This window comes from Cibotium barometz, chromosome 24 (assembly GCF_041138505.1).
Source record: "Cibotium barometz isolate CiBa-2024 chromosome 24, ASM4113850v1, whole genome shotgun sequence".
Lineage (NCBI taxonomy): Eukaryota > Viridiplantae > Streptophyta > Polypodiopsida > Cyatheales > Cibotiaceae > Cibotium > Cibotium barometz.
The window spans coordinates 38,964,589-38,981,481 of record NC_141069.1 but is presented as its reverse complement, the minus strand read 5'-3'; the positions used below and the strand labels follow the sequence as shown (position 1 = coordinate 38,981,481).

At 46.1% G+C, this 16,893-nt stretch overlaps 2 protein-coding genes across 3 annotated transcripts in view; one reads left to right on the top strand and one right to left on the bottom strand.

The window, feature by feature from the left end:
• Nucleotides 1-16,893, top strand: part of LOC147625271 (SKP1-like protein 21) — a 32,562-nt gene that overhangs the window by 9,116 nt on the left and 6,553 nt on the right. The window lies entirely within an intron of this gene.
• LOC147625272 (uncharacterized) lies at nucleotides 12,235-14,945 on the bottom strand. Its single transcript, XM_086818577.1, has 2 exons — nucleotides 14,120-14,945; nucleotides 12,235-14,000 (listed from the first exon to the last, which is right to left on the bottom strand). Exons 1-2 carry the CDS (start codon nucleotides 14,686-14,688, stop codon nucleotides 12,434-12,436), a joined length of 2,136 nt encoding a protein of 711 aa, XP_086674703.1. The 5' UTR covers nucleotides 14,689-14,945; the 3' UTR covers nucleotides 12,235-12,433.

Here is a 16,893-nt window from a genome sequence, read left to right as displayed (position 1 = left end):
ATGGTATTTTGATAGTGGTGCTTCGAGCCACATCACTTCATGCAAAGATGTATTTCAGCACTTAATTTATGCTTCAAATGGCCGCACTGTATCATGTGCAGTTCATACCACATATCCAGTAAAGGGAATTGGTAATGTCATACTTATTGCAGCCAATGGTGCCAATATATGTATGAAAAATGTATTGTATGTTCCAGGAATAAAGAAAAATCTGCTCTCCGTCTCAGCCATAAACGACCAAGGTTTAAAGGTTGAATTTGAAGATGGGAAGTGTTTGGTAAAAGACCCATCAAAGGGTTATGAAATAGTCACTTCTGGAACACGATACAAAGGCTTGTATAAGCTGGACTGCTATAACAAGTGCACTTATGATGCAAATACAGTGGCTGCCCACACTCCTGCTATGCATGATGCAGAGCTATGGCATGCTCGTTTTGGGCATGTAAATTTTCAGAGTTTGATGCTTTTGCAGAAGCATCATATGGTTGATAATATGCCGCCTCTTGAGTCTCCACCAAGACATGTATGTGAGGGGTGTATTTTGGGAAAGATGCAACGGAAACCATTCCCCAAAGATGGCTCTGTTAGAGCTGAAAGTAAATTACAGCTCATACATAGTGATGTATGTGGTCCAATGCGGACACCATCCATAGGGAGGCATCTTTACTTTGTCACATTCATTGATGACTACTCCAGGTTTGCTTGGGCTTACCCTTTGAAAGCAAAAGAAGATGTGTTTACATGCTTTCAACACTTTGTAGCAATGGCTGAAAATATGTGTGCATGTAAAGTCCAAACACTTCGCTCAGATAGAGGTGGAGAATACATGTCAAATGCATTCAAGGACTATATGCTTCAAAAGGGCATCAAACACCAATGTACTGTGCCTTATACACCGCAGCAGAATGGTGTAGCTGAAAGGAAAAATAGATCTCTCATGGAAATGGCAAGATGCATGGTGAAAGCACAAAAGTTGCCTCACAAATTTTGGATGGAAGCTATAATGTGTGCAACTCATGTGTGGAACAGGTGTCCAACAAAAGCTTTGAAAACCATAACACCATTTGAGGCTTGGTATAGCCGAAAGCCAACTGTGGATTATATGCGTACATTTGGGTGTTTGGCATATGCACATGTGCTAGAACAACTCCGAACAAAGCTTGATGACAAAGCAATTAAATGCATTTTTGTGGGCTACAGCAATGAAAGCAAAGGATACCGTCTTTATAATCCAACTACACGAAGGATTTTTGTGAGTAGAGATGTGGTATTTGCTGAAAATTCAGAACAGCCCATCGTCAGCTTGTATAAAAGCAATGATACAGGCTTACAGGACATGTTTGATGGACTTTTACCCATTGCAATAAGGGGGGATTCAGATCAGCCAGCCCCTACACAAGAAAATCCACATGTAGAACATGTGGACCAGCCAGCCATTCAGCCCCCTTCTATGGAAGAAGTGGAAGATCTTGTCAGGGAAGAGCAAACAGCCATAGACACAGCCAAGTCAGTGCCAAGATGGTTGCTGAAAACTTTGCAAGAAAGCAAACTTGCAGCTCCACTCACAGGTAGAACAAGGGCTAGTTCTAGCCATGCTTTGAATGTACATCGTGGGGAGTCTGCATTCGCAATGGGTGGTCTCTTTGATTCAGAAGAGCCTTCTTCTTATGAAGAAGCACATGAGAATGAGCATTGGTTGCAAGCTATGCAAGCTGAAATTTCTTCTATCATGAAGAACAATACATGGGATCTTGTGGAATTGCCTAAAGGCAAGCATGTAATTGGAACAAAGTGGGTGTACAAAGTCAAAAGAAAGTCTGATGGTACTATTGACAGGTACAAAGCAAGACTTGTGGCTAAAGGCTACTCCCAGAAAAAGGGAATAGATTATGAAGAGACTTTTGCTCCTACTTCGAGAATGACCACAATAAGATCCGTGATTACATTGGCTGCCCATAAAGGATGGAAAGTGCATCAATTGGATATCAAAACTGCATTCTTAAATGGGGATTTACAAGAGGAAGTATATGTAAATCAGCCCATTGGTTTTGTAGTTCCTGGTGAGGAACATAAAGTATGCAGGTTGCACAAAGCATTGTATGGGTTAAAGCAAGCTCCAAGAGCTTGGTATGATAAGATACATGCTCATCTAACCAGCCAAGGTTATGAGAATAGTCCAGCTGAAAGCACATTGTATGTGAAGAAAACCGATGCCGATATTCTCATAGTCATCTTGTATGTAGATGACATGCTCATTACAGGTACTAGCAAAGCACCAATTTCAGATTTCAAATCTGATTTGAAAGCTGAATTTGATATGTCAGATTTGGGGCCTTTACACTACTATCTCGGCATATAGTTTATGCATACAGATGATGGCATTGTTATGCAGCAAACTAAGTACATAAAAAGTTTGCTAAAAAGGTTTCACATGGATGAATGTAAGCCCATTTCTACTCCGGTAGAACCAGGTGTACGGCTTACTATGCATGATATTGGAGAGCCTTTTGAGGCCGGCCTTTATAGCCAGGCAGTGGGATGCCTCATTTACTTGTGTAACACGAGGCCAGACATATCTTTTGGAGTGTCTTTGTTGAGCAAATTCATGCACAGCCCAGGCACAAAGCATTGGCAAGCAGTCAAACGCATTTTTCGATATCTTAAGGGTACCCTGGATCTTGGTTTGTTCTATCCCGGGGGGGCAGCTTGCAGCTTTATGCATGCAGTGATTCAGATTGGGCTGGTGATTATGATACCAGGCAATCCACCAGTGGGGATTATTTTTTTCTTGGCAGCTCATGCATATCTTGGTTGAGTAAAAAGCAACCCACTGTTGCTACATCTACTTGTGAGGCTGAGTACAGGGCAGTCTTTACAGCTACAGTAGATTGTGTATGGTTGAGGAGACTATTGGCTGATCTTCGTGAGTGTCAGCAGACACCCACCACCATTCTCACTGATAGCCAGAGTGCTATGGCCGTGGCACGAAATCCAGTATTTCATGCATGTACCAAGCACATAGAGATTCATTATCACTATGTCAGAGAGAGGCTACATGCAGGGGAGATCAGTTTATCTTATTGCCCTACACAGGATAATGTTGCAGATCTATTCACAAAGGCTTTACCTCGAGAAAAGTTTGAAGCTTTCCGCAAAGCTTTGGGCTTACTCTCATACAAAGAGTGATCTGCTACCTTGTACAGGTTCACACTTCCGCTACAGGGGGGATTTGTAGGCATATGCTCACTTATGGTAGTGCTATGTGTGAACAGGGCTTAACCAAGGGCACTTTTTCCCATGTGGTTTTTCCCCTTGGACATCAAGTGTGAAAGGACACTCTAACATATAATATTTTGTACTTCTATATTATATGGATGTGGCACACATGCAAGGGTTGACTTGCATTTTGTGGATACCACACTTTTGGCTCTCTCTCTCTCTCATTTCTGTGTGTGAGCTTCTCTACCCTGCACCTAACCCTAATGTGCAGGTTTGTGTGTGTGTGAGTGTGTGAGTCTAACACCCAACAATTGTCTCCTGAGAGGTATCACTCTTATTCTTTCTCTTGAAGTTAGATAGATCATAGAACTTAGAAGATTGAAGTATATGCTCATTGCGTACTTTTTGTTTTTCCACTTACAACTTTGAACTCATATGCAGAGTTCAAGATATTAGGGAGATATGGAACCAACGCTGGGATTGGTTTCATAGGCCAATCCACGCAGTTGCACACATTTTGTATCCTCTTTGGAGAAGTGAGGAGCAGTACTTGAGTGAAGAGCTAGAGGCAGGATGGAGCTCTTACATTTCCAGGCTAGTGGGTGGTGATGTGCAACTTATAAGAAAGCTGGAGGATGAGCTTCTCATATATCAGAAGAGTAGCCATATGTTTGGATGGCCAATAGCACAATTGAGGGACACACAGTTGGAGCCTGTGTCTTGGTGGGAGAAATATGACATGGTACTCCAGATTTGGTAAGTAACAAGTTACTAAGTATAACTTGTCTAAGAATATTGACAGTCTTATACTTCTATTCAATGATGAATGGTGTTGATTTTTATCTGCAGAGACGCATTGCCATGAGAGTTCTCTAACAAAATTGTAGTTCAGGACGTTGTGAGAGAGAAACTGGAGTACATGGGCACTTTTCCACACAGAAGAGAAATAGGCTCTCAACTGCACAATTGGAGAGGCATGTGTTCTGTCATTGCAACTTGCGATTGATAGAGCAGAAAGGGAACCCCATCGAGCCTTGCCAAGTCAATCCTGACAAGATTGATATCACAAAGTGCAAGAAGATCCCCGACATCCCTCAGGAGGACAGAGATATCTATTCCATGTTGTATGAGGAGATTACAGCTACATCTCATGGTACACGATCCCAGGCAGTTGCTAGTACGAGTGCGACACCAGCAGTGCAACACCAGCAGTGCGACACCAGTAGATCATGAGGATGAGGCATGTGAGGACAAAAGAAACCAAAGGACCAAATATATGTAAGATCAGAGTAAAACACACAGCATGCAATGGTGATGTGAATATAAAAGATGAAGTCCAGTACAAGGAGTTCTATGTGAGACTCCGAATAAGCAGAGAGATCTGCTGTCCCATAAAACGTAGATAGCAGGGCTGGAGTGACCCTGATGAAAGCATTGAAAAAGAGCCTGATATAAGACTGATGGGAGCCTGAAGTAAGGTTGCTGATGTAGGCAGCGAAAAAGACTGTGGTGAGGCTTAATGTAGGCGGCCAAAACCTGCAGCAGGTAACACTGCCTGCTGTAGGTGGGGAATACCAGCAGTGGTTTTAACGCTGCAAGAGAACCTTCGAACCTGATGTAGGTGGGCGATACCAGCAGTGGTTTAACGCTGCAAGAGGACCTGCGAACCTACTGTAGCCGGGCGATACCAGCAGTGGTTTAACGCTGCAAGAGGACCTGCGAACCTGCTGTGCAGGCGCCGGCAAAACCAGCAATGGTTTAACACTGACCAGCAGGAGCTGGCGAGGCAAACTGTGCGATGAAACGCAAAGCGTGAAGATCGCAAGGTGCCAAGGATTTCTCGTGGGTTGATGGTTGGCGAAAGCAAGTCGAGACCCTTATATTTATATAAGGTGTTTTTATTTGGTGGCCAATCATGGAAGTCGGCCAGTAAAGAATTGGCCCTTTTTGGGCTAGGTAAATATTGGGAATATTTTCACACCCCCTCTCTCAAACCAAAAGGGATCATGAGAGAAGATGAGGGGAAAAAAATTTGGTTGTCGAAGATGAGGATTTCTGTGTTTGACTAGGTATCTGGGATTGAGAAGTATTGGAAGAATGCCACAATGCAAGAGGTTTTCACATGCATGAATGCCCATTTTTGGGTTTTCATTCATACATGCGTCCCAAACACACAAAACAGAATGCAGTTTAGAGGGAATGCAGGATGGAAAAAAATGCGATGCAGTGGGTTTTCACAGGAGCCGTGCCCTCATGGGGTTTTCACTGACTCATGTGCCCGATACAAAAATGGTAAAAAATGAAGGGAGAGACAGATCCCCCTCTCAATGAGCGGAGGGTGATGGTGGTGGACTGATGCCAATCCGATCGCGAAGACGCTCGAGAATGGGGCAGTTGACGGACTTCGTAAGGATGTCTGCTTGGTTGTCTGCCGTGGAAATGTACTGAAGTCAGATGGTACCAAGCTCAACCTGTTCCCTGTTAAAGTGAAAATGGACATCCACATGCTTGGTACGGTTAGAAAAAATAGGGTTGCCAGCAAGGGCAATCGCACTCTGACTGTCGACGAAGATGGTAGAGGCGGTGTCGATGGAGACGCGCACATGTCGGAAAGAAGGTGACGAAGATACATAACCTCAGAGGTGGCATCATAGAGGGCTCGGTATTCGGCCTTTGCAGAAGAACCTGCAACAGTGTCCTGCTTTTTGCTAGACCAAGAGAAAGGGGCAGATCCGAGGGAGAACAAATAACCACCGTGAGAACGCCGGGAATCGAGATCACCAGCCCAGTCGGAGTCCGTGTAACCGTGCAAGGTGATCCCACGACTGTAGTGAAGGCCATACAAATAGGTACCTGCTAGATAGCGAACAACCCTCATCGTTGAACTCCAATGTGGCTCCTTGGGAGCATTGAAATACTGACTTAAAATGGATGTGCAATAGGATATATCAGGACCAGAATTTGTGAGCCAAATAAGTTTCCCAACTACCTATCGATAGGCTCGCTCTTCATGTGGAGGTGAGTCCACTTCTTTTGACAATTTAACAGTGGGATCCAATGGAGTGGCCACGGGGATAGCACCATCAGGAAAATAGAAAGTAATGAGTTGGAGACAGTATTTGTGTTGAGACACGAAAATACCATCAGGATGTTGGATCGCCTCCATGCCAAGGAAATATGAGAGAAGACCGAGATCAGTCATCTCAAAAGTTTGTCTGAGCTGTGCCATGATATCAACCATTTTGGCTTGATGGGAACCTGAAATAATGAGGTCATCGACATACAGGACAAGGTAGCAAACCATCACCTGGTCAGTGTGAATATAGAGATTGGGGTCACAGTGTGATGGGTGAAAACCTTGGCTGTGAAAAAATTTGTCGATGCGATGATGCCACACCTGGGGTGCTTGTTTAAGTTATGAAGACGAAAGACTTTGTCCTCAAGACCAAGGAGAGGGAAACCCGGTGGTTGGTCAACGTAGACCTCCTTGTTAAGAATGCCATTTAAAAAGGCACTCTTAACATCCATCTTTTAGATGCGCCATTTATGGTGAGCAGCCAGATTGAATAAAAGACGAATTGTGGTCATTCGAGCAGTGGGAGCAAAAGTCTCGTCGAAATCAATGCCTTCTTTTTGGCGAAAGCCTTGCACAACAAGCTGGGCTTTGTATTTGTCCAAGGTACCATCGGCTTTAAATTTGGTGCGGAAGATCCATTTGGTTCCAATGACCTTCTTATGACGAGGGCGATCCACAAGGGACCACGTGCCATTACGGTCAATGCTTTCGAGTTCGAGTTCCATGGCTTGTTTCCAGGATGGAATTTTAATAGCATCTTTCCACGAAGTTGGCTCATCATGTGCCACATAGTCTGCGGAAAAAACAGAAGCAAATGAGGCTCGAGGGGCGAGTCTGCTGGATCGAGGAGGACTGCCAAAGGGATATCAAAGGGAAGTATACCGGAATCACGCATGGTTTGTTGATACCAGCGAGGTAAAGGGTCCGTGGGTGGTTGGCGAGAGGAGGAAGCCTCCTCAAGAGGTGGAGTAGGAGGTAACTGATAGGGTTCATTTGGCACAGTCTGAGATTCTTGTTCAGTTGGTATGGGCAGCGAAAGGCGAAGTAAGTCTCGCTCATCAAAGACAATGTCTCAACGAACGAAAACTTTGTTTGATCGTGGATCAAAAACTTTGTAAGCTTTTGATTCAGAAGAGTAACCCACAAAAATGAGCAACTCACTCCTTGGCTCAGCTTGCCCCTTGTATCATTCGGAGTGTGAGTATATGCTCGACATCCAAAGACACGAAAATGGGAAACGACTGGCTTTTCGCCAAAGAAAGCTTCAAATGGGGTCTTGTGGGAAACAGCAACCGTGGGGCAATGGATTAGAAGATACACCGCAGTGTTGACCGATTCTGACCAGAGGCGTTTAGGCAGCTCAGCTGCAAAAAGCATGGAGCGTGCCATATCCATGACTGTTCGGTTCTTGTGCTCGACCACTCCATTCTGTGAGGGAGAGTTGGTGGAAGTGAGTTGGCGTTGAATGCCATGATCTTGCAAGAACTGAGAAAATTGATGGGAGATAAATTCACCCCCATTGTCACTACGAGCAGTCCCAATTGAGACGCCCATTTGATTTTTGACTAAACGAACCCATGTGGAAAATATTGGAAAGCGTCAGATTTATGCTTTAGAAAATATACCCACATGTATCTTGAATAATCATCAACAATCAGCATGTAGTATATACCCACATGTATCTTCCATTCAAGGAAGGGGTTGGGGATTGGCCACTCAAGTTGAAATGAGTCAACTGGAGGATTCCTGAAGCCCGATGAGTAGCATGTTGTGGGAATGGGGAGCAATGTTGTTTACCCAGTTGATAGGGCCGACAGACATCCTTTGTCAGTTTGAGGCTGGTATACCTTCAACTAACTTGTCTCGAGATAGCTCATAGAGAGTGGAATAGGGTAGATGACCATAGCGAAAGTGCCACAGTCGTTCAATGTCGGAGGGAGCTTGGGTCACCTAGGCCCGAACCCGATGAAAATCTGAGTCAACAGAAGATGGCTCAGTTACTTGGGGCTGAATTTGTAGTCAAAACAGATCATCAAAGCTTGAGATACATTCTATCTCAAAAAAAGCTTTCGGAGAAGCAGATGAGAATGGCAAACTTTCTTTCCATGTTTCATTTTCAGATTGTGTATACTCCGGGAAAGAAAAATGTGGTGGTAGATGCATTATCCAGGAGGCCTTATGTGGCTGCAGTTTCAGTGGCCTCTCATGGAGACTTATCTGCTATGCGAGATTTATATCATTTGGATGCTGATTTTTGCCATATATGGACTGATTTGATGGCTGGTCACTCACATGCCTCTTATGTTATCAACGAGGGTTATCTTATGAAGGATAACTGTCTATGTGTGGTGAAGAATTTGCGTCCAAAGGTTATGGAGGAATGTCACGCTCCACCTTATGCTGGTCATAGAGGTATCAGGCCCACTACACGCATGATTGAGAGAGATTTCTTTTGGCCAAGCATGCGTAAAGACATTGAGGCATATGTATTACTTGCCAAAAGGTGAAATTTGACAAGCAAAAACCTCCAGGTTTGCTTCAGCCATTGCCTATTCCCTCGCAACCTTGGGAAAGTATTACTATGGATTTTATTATGGACTTGCCTAGATCCCAGCATGGGAATGATGCTATTTGGATCCTTGTGTGGACAGGTTTAGCAAGCAAGCTAGTTTTTTGCCCGTCAAGAAAACCATTAAAGTTGATTTTATGGTAAAGCTTTTTCTTGCTAACATTTGCAAACATCATGGTATGTCTAAATCCATTGTTGGGGATAGAGATCCTAGGACTACGAGCCTCTTTTGGAGAGACAATGTGCATCCTGTTATTTCTCTAACATTCATTTTGACAATCTTCCTCCCGAGCTTCCCTCGTCTAGACCGGAGGACCATAGAATAGACCTCCTCCTTTCCATACCACCTTTCCAAGGCAATGGAATTGGATTTTGACCGCTAGCTCCAAGAACTATTGCAACCTGGCTTCATACGTCATGGGTCTTCTCGATTGTGTGTCGATTATCGTGCACTAAATAAGCCGACTATCAAGAGTAAGTTCCTGATGTCTTGAATAGATTACATTCTCGAGAGCCTGAATGGGACCAAGGTGTTCCCGAAACTCGACTTAAAGAATGGGTATCACCAGGTAAGGATTGTTGAGGGGGACATCCACAAGATAGCCTTCTGTACGGAACGGGCCCACTATGAGTTTGTTGTCATGCCCTTTGGCTTGACAAACGTCCCGGCACATTCAACTATATGATGATGCGTGTGTTTAGGACTTAATAGGAATATGCGTGTTCATTTATCTCGACAATATACTAGTTTTTTCAGCTATCGTTGAGCAGCATGTCTAGCTCGTCTCGTGGGATGGGCCGTTCCAAGTGATCACCCATGCGAGTAACATCGCAATTGGAGGTATTTTACAACAGAATGGCTATCCAGTAGCTTACATGTCTCGTAAGTTACTGCCCGATGAAAAGAATTACTCGGTCTACGATCGGAAACTCCTAGTAGTCATTCATGCCTTGAAACATTGGAAGCATTTTCCTTTATGGCCGTGAATTTGAGGTTCGCACTGACCATCAGACATTACACTGGATTCAAACAATGCCAAGTGCACAGTGGAATGACCTACAGCACTGATGGAGTCAGATCTTCCAGCAAATTGGTGGTATGATCGAGTACCTTCCAGGAAAGGCTAACCCAGTGGCCGATGCTTTGAGCAAGAAGGGACAAGTGACTTTGATTCAGACTACTAGACTCGACCTCACTTGTACGGGACTAGATGACATGAAGTATACCTACGCGGATTCCGAGGAATTCGGTACACAATGGAAATAGGCATTGGATGCCACATGACAATGCCACTTTTTGACACGTGATGGTTGGCTTTTCTACAAAGGGCGCCTTTGTGTCATGAACTCGTTCAGGGCAACTCTTCTCCATGATGTCCGTGACGCCATTACTGGTGGTCATCGGGGCATGAATTCGACTCTGGAGAAGTTAGAAAGGCAGTTTTATTGGCCAAGAATTAGGCGAGATGTGTTTGCACATGTGCAACAATGTGACATTTGTTAGAAAGTGAAAGCTCCTTATGGGAAGAAGATAGGGTTGTTACAGCCTTTATCGATTTCCGAAGGACCTTTCCAAGATATATCCATGGATTTTGTCTCGAATATGCCTCCTAGTCCGGGTAAGTGTAATAAAGTACCCAAGATCGAGTTCCAGAAAGATTGTGTGTACATTGTGGGAAGGTGTTGACTGGGGTGTGACACGTGTGAAAGCTTATTTGACTTGGACTAGTAGCAAGGGTACAGATTCATGTTTAGCTGTGCTAGAGGAGGTGTGGCTAGCATATGGTGGAGATAGATAGAGATACATTGGTCTTATGGAACGATTGGAAGCTCCTATTACAACCACTAGACTTGAGGAGATTATCAATGCGGAGAGAGCAAAACTTGTGGTAGACATGCTACAGCCCGAGTCTACCGATTGACCTCAGTCTATTGGTGCTCTAGCTTCTACCAGTGGTCCATCTGCTCATAGTGCCCATCCGGCTACTTTTGATGCGGCATCATAATAGCCATCCATTGCATCTGCATCCGTGTCTATTGGTGTGGATACTAGTGCTGCGGCGACTGCCACTCCTTGTGTTAGTGGCACACAGGATGTTGAAACTCGAGAAGCATTTCAGTTGCGGTCAAGTGTTTAGAAGCAGGGGGGATGTCACTATTTGGGCATTCTCTACGCTTCAAGCTTATGGACGAGTTCTATAAGATGGACTGGCATGATCGAGGACTTGTTGTCAACACCAAAAGCGAGTAGGCTGGTTATGTAGGTTGGGAATATTGATCCGTGTCCATATCTAGAATATGATACCTTGGGTTACTAGCTAAATGAAATAGGAAACTGTTCCATGGTGCATTCTTGCATTGCATTTATGCATGTAAGGTTTTGAATCCGTTTTTGCATGAACTTTTTTGTTGCATGCGTGAATTGTGCGTATAGTTCATGGGTTGGGGTCGCTCTCTTGTGAATCGTGCGAGTGAAATTGTCTTTTGACCTCGCTTGTGGGATGTAGATAGGTGTTAAGTATTCTACTTTACTCATGTTTTTTTCATGAGCAAATGGCAAATTTTGTGCTTTGCAGGTCCACACTTTAATAAGTGTGTCCATCCAAGTTATAAGTGAGTTTGGGCGTCCACACTTCATTAAAGTTCGGATGGACAATTCATAAAGAGGTTGACTAGTTTCCCCTCCCGGACGGCCAAGCATATATTCAGGTGCTCTTTTCAGCATGTTATGAGCTTTGGGCAGTTGCCCACATGTCAAGAGGAGGGATGGTTTGGACGGGTAGCCGAATAGGCTCCCTTCACTCACTCTCTACATGCTGAAAAATCTTATCTTCCCTCTCTCTTCTCTCTCTAGAAGTAGGTGCGCCAACCATATGGAGGCTTCTCTTTTCATTTTTGGACACACTCTCTCACGGGAAAGCTGATTTTCTTCTTTTTCATGATTCCCATAGCCATGAAAGCTTGAGAAATCTTGTCTTCTACTTATATAGTCTCTATATATGATCTCATGAAGTTGCAAAATTCGTCTTCTATTGATGAATATGGAGCCTTCTAAGTATTCTATCGTTCTCAAATTTTTTGTAAACCCTAATTTATAGAAACGCTAATTTTGGGGCAACCATAGTACATCTATAACCCTTTGCTTTGGGGAACTCTTACCAGAGTCACATGGGGACGGGGGACGGGGACGGGGACGGGGACGGGGACGGGGAAGTGCCGTCCCGGGGACGGGGTCGGGAACGGCAAAAAAAAACCTCTTTTTAAAAGCAATTTAGGAGTTGTATGCATGACATACATATAGAGACACACTTTGAACAAAATTTTACACCGAATAGACAAAAAAACAAGAGTCATTTTGAGCAAAATGCGCTAATAAAACATCGATGGCACACTGATTATGTGATTGATAGTCTGATAGATACAAAGAGATAAGTACATGCCTCATGGGCAGTGAGGGTTACAAAAAAGAGTGGGTACAAAATAGGGATACTAGATAGATCACAATAGATCATGGCCATTGGCAGTGGGCACAAAAAAGGTGAGATGGCTCAAGGCTCAAGAGTCAAGCCTCAAGCTCCTGAAGTGCTAGCCTGACGGGAGGCTTGGAAGTCGAAGTCGTCGATGCCATTTGAAGCCTCCTCCTCCCCCTCAGGCTGTAGCTCCTCCTCTACCTCCTCAAGATGCTCTTGAGCTGCAGGATCCTGCTGTGCCATCTCCCATTCGGTGAAGGGATCCGCCTTCCCTGTTGCTGTCGCACATAGCATGCCCAAGTTAGCGCTCACAAAAACCAAATCACTTGCCCTTTGCACTTCAAGGCGGTTCCTCTTCTTAGAGGCAATGTGACTGTAAACGCTCCAAAGTTGCTCCAAGCAACTAGAGCTCACAGCCTGGCTAAGGATGCGAATAGCCAAGCGCTGCAACTCCGGCCCATCTGATCCGTAATCCTCCCACCAAAGAGGAGACCCAATCTTGAGGCGTTCAAGCTGTGCATCTAAACATCCAAAAGATCCCTGCCGCGTCCTGTACTGAGATAGCTGGTCTCTGATCTTCCGCCTGATGGTAGGGTCGGGCTCTAAGCGCTCCAAAATGATCCGCCATCCCCTGCTTACTTCCTTGTCGGCCTCTTGCTTTCTGCCCTGGAACTCTGGATCAACCACAAAGGCAGCCGCATGAAGAGGGGAGTAGTAGGAGTTCCACCTGGACTCACATAATGAGTGGATCTCCTCAAACTCGGCCCTGTCTGGCACAAGCTGCTGGAGTGACTCGATCATGCGATCCATGGCCTCATAGACCTTGCCGATACATGGTTCACGGCCGTCAATGACTCGTAGAAGGTGAACAATAGGCTTGACCAAGGCATCAAGTGTCTTCACCTTCTCCCACCAAGCGGCATCATCGGCGCGATCTCGGCACGTTCTCCCTGTTGCCGATTTTGACTGCGGCATGGTAGAAAATTCATCACTAAGGAAAAGCCCTCTTAGGGCTCCGCCACATGTAGACAAGCGGCCTAGCATGAGGAAGTTGTATGCAAACCTTGTCTCAGAATACTTGAGGAGGGAAAGAGTGCTCCTTTTAGAGAACTCATGTCGCAGCCTTTGGTGGTTGAGGACAAAGGATACAAGCTGGTTAGCCTCCTCAATGGTGGGTGCAATCGATGGCAAGGCACCTATGTCTTTGAGGAGGTTGTTGAGACAATGGGCCATGCGAAAAGAAACTGTGATGGATGGATACATTGACTCAATAATGCTCCCGGCTGCCCTATTTGACGCCTCTCCATCCGCCACCATGCCGACCACAAGCTCCGGCCCAATGACCTCGATCGTGGACGCCCATTCCGCGGCAAGCACATCCACGGCCTTCCCAGTGCCACTCGCATCATGTGACTCGATGAAGTACACTTTGCCCCTTGAGTAGGCCACCACTCCATGGATGGAGCGCTTGCGCGTGTCACTCCATCCGTCTACAATGAGAGAGACTCCGTTAGTCTCCCATGTTGCCTTTGTATCCGCCGCCGCCTGCTCAACGGCCAACTTCTCCCTATCAAGCAAAGTGGTGCGAATCTTTTCCGATGAAGGTGGCACATAAGAGGGGCCATATTCCCCGATCTTTGTGGCCATCTCACGGAAGTAAGGAGACCTATTTCAAGTAAGGAAAACCATGTAGCATGTTAGCTTTTTTTGGCAATATGACAAATGCTTTGAAGCATGAGACATTAAAAAAAAAAAGAGTGAAGAGAATTGAGTCTCGACTCTCACCGTGCCGCTTGAAACGCAATGTGGTCGTGGTAGAAGAACCTAGCCACCGACCTATCCACCTCATCCTTTAATTTTGGGTTCCAATTCTCGTTAAGAGTGGATTGACGGCGGATGGGAATGGAGGCACCCGATGTGGATGGAGTGGACTTGAATGGTTGAGAGCTTGAAGCAAGATTTGGGTTCCTCTCCACCTCCATTCGTGTCGGTTGCTCTCGTGCTCTCACCACATCATGAGGATCAACGGCAACATGTCGCCCTCTCTTTGCCGCCTCGGCCACCTCATAAACCTTGAGCTTCTCAAGAAGCTCCGCTCGCTTCTCAGGAGTAACACGTGCGCAAAATTGCACTTGATGACCGGCCTCGTGCAAAAAGTGAGCTCGCACTTTGTTGGCGCCGCCACTTCTCTTGTAGGAACAAAGCTTGCAATTCCATGCCCTTGAACCACCGCCCACTCCACGACTAGCGTAGTGGACCTCATCCCACCATGACCATGTGTGCACCGCCGGCCTCCTTCGTGAAGAGCCCGCAACGGAAGATGTGGCGGCGGCGCCTTCACCTTGAGATGCCATGAATGATGAATAGTGTGAGAGAGGGAAGAAGGGTGCAAGAGAGAGAGAGAGAGAGAGAGAGAGAGAGAGAGAGAGAGAGAGAGAGAGAGATGGCTTGGAAGTTGGAGAGAGAGAGAGATGGCTTGGAGAGAGAGAGAGAGAGAGAGAGAGAGAGAGAGAGAGAGAGAGATGGCTTGGAAGTTGGAACTTGGCACAACTTGGCACAACTTGGAGAGAGATGGATTTGGAAGCTTGAGCAATGAGGCTTGAGAAACGAGTGTGGGTGAGTGTGCCTTTTTTTATAGCTGAAATTCTGCCCGTTTCTGGCCGTTTTCTGCCCGTTTTTGGCCGTTGGAGACGTCCCCTCCCACGTTTCGGGAACGCGTCCCCGGGACGCCTTCAGGCGTCCCCGTGTTGCATGGCGTCCCCTGCACGTCCCACGCGTCCCCGGCCGTCCCCGTCTCCGCGTCCCGCGTCCCTACGGCCCGTCCCCGCGTCCCCGTGTGACTCTGACTCTTACACCCATAGTATATCTATAGTCCTTTTCTTTGGACATCTATTTGGACATTCTCTACGCTTCAAGCTTATGGACGAGTTACATAAGATGGACTGGCATGGTCGAGGACTTGTTGTCAACACAAGGAGCCGGTAGACTAGTTATGTAGGTTGGGGATATTGATCCGCGCCCATATTCAAAATATGGTACCATGGGTTACTAGCTAAATGAAATGGGAAACTGTTTCATGGTGCATTCTTTCATTGCATCTATGCGTGTAAGGTTTTGAACTTGTTCTCGCATTTATTGTTTTATTGCATGCTTGAATTGTGCGTGTAGTTCATGAGTTGGGGACGTCGTCTTGTGAACCGTGTGAGTGAAACCGTCTTTTGACCTCGCTTGTGGGATGTAGAGAGGTGGTATGTATACTACTTTACTTTATGTTGCTCATTTCATGAGCAAAAGGCAAATTTTTTTTGTTTTGTAGGTCCACACTTTAATAAGTGTGTCCATCCAAGTTATAAGTGAAACCGATCCCGTCAAGTGGGAATAGACTCCGTTGGACACCCACACGCGTAATAGCACAACTTAATATCACAATTTGAAATGGACAACTTAATAACAACTGAAAATTGAAATGAAATGAAATGAAATGTTGATAGATGGACACCAGCACTGGGGCCGAAACGGGCCGACCCCCCCCTCAATATATGATATATTATTGGGAGTATTTAACAAATACAATGCTCCATGGGTTCAATGAACTAGATGATGTCCATGTACAACTGAGCTGAATACAGTACCAAACAAGAGGTCGAAGTAGATGTTCGTAGGAAAGCGACCACTTGAGTGGTCCAGTCTCTACGGTCCTGTGCCTTCACTGGAATCCGCGGAGAGCGCCCCACTGGTGTTCCAGGACCACGCACAAACAGGCGCTCCCGTACTAACGCCTGGCTCTCCCGATCTCGGCACCTTTGGACCGTGGTTCTCCAAAAGCTTGGACTACCCGGCACCGAACGGGTGTTAGCGGTAGAGAGAATCCTTTATCAGATTTATAACAAAGTTCTTTACTTAAATCTGAATTCACTTACTTGTAGCTCGCAAATGGGAGTCAAATACCCGAGGTGTTTGTGTGCAACTACTAGAAGTGGACACCAGGGCACAGCAACCTGTAGGAGCTGCCTGTGTAGAAGGTGTAGCCACTTAGGAGGTGCAAAGCCACCAGTAGCCGCCTATGGAAGGAAGGTGCAACCCCACGCAGTCGCCTGTAAAGGGGAGTGCAGCCGCCTGTTGTGGAGAAGATGCAGCCGCCTGCAAAGGGTAAAACAACCGCCTTTGGAGAGGAGAAGGTGCAGCCGCCAGCTGAAGAGCAAGCGTGGCTTGCTGAAGAGCACGTGCAGCCGCCTGAGGGGTGCAGAAGTCGCCTGCAGAGGAGAAGAGGTAGCCGCCTGTTGTAGCGCAGCCGCCTGCTGGGCAGAGGGAGCAGCTGCCTTTGCAGAGGTAACACCTGGCTGCAGCCGTTTGCAGGGCAGAAGGAGCAGCCTGTCGAGGAGAGGTAACGCTTGGCTGTAGGAGCACAGTCGCCGGTATGGGAGGAGGAGCATGCGCAGCTGCCAGCTAGCTAAAGAGTAGAGAAGACTGTACGGGAGGAGGAGCATGCATCGATGGAAGGGAGATAGCCGCTATGCAGAGGAGGCAGCCGCCTGCTGGAGAGGAAAGGGAGGTGGCGC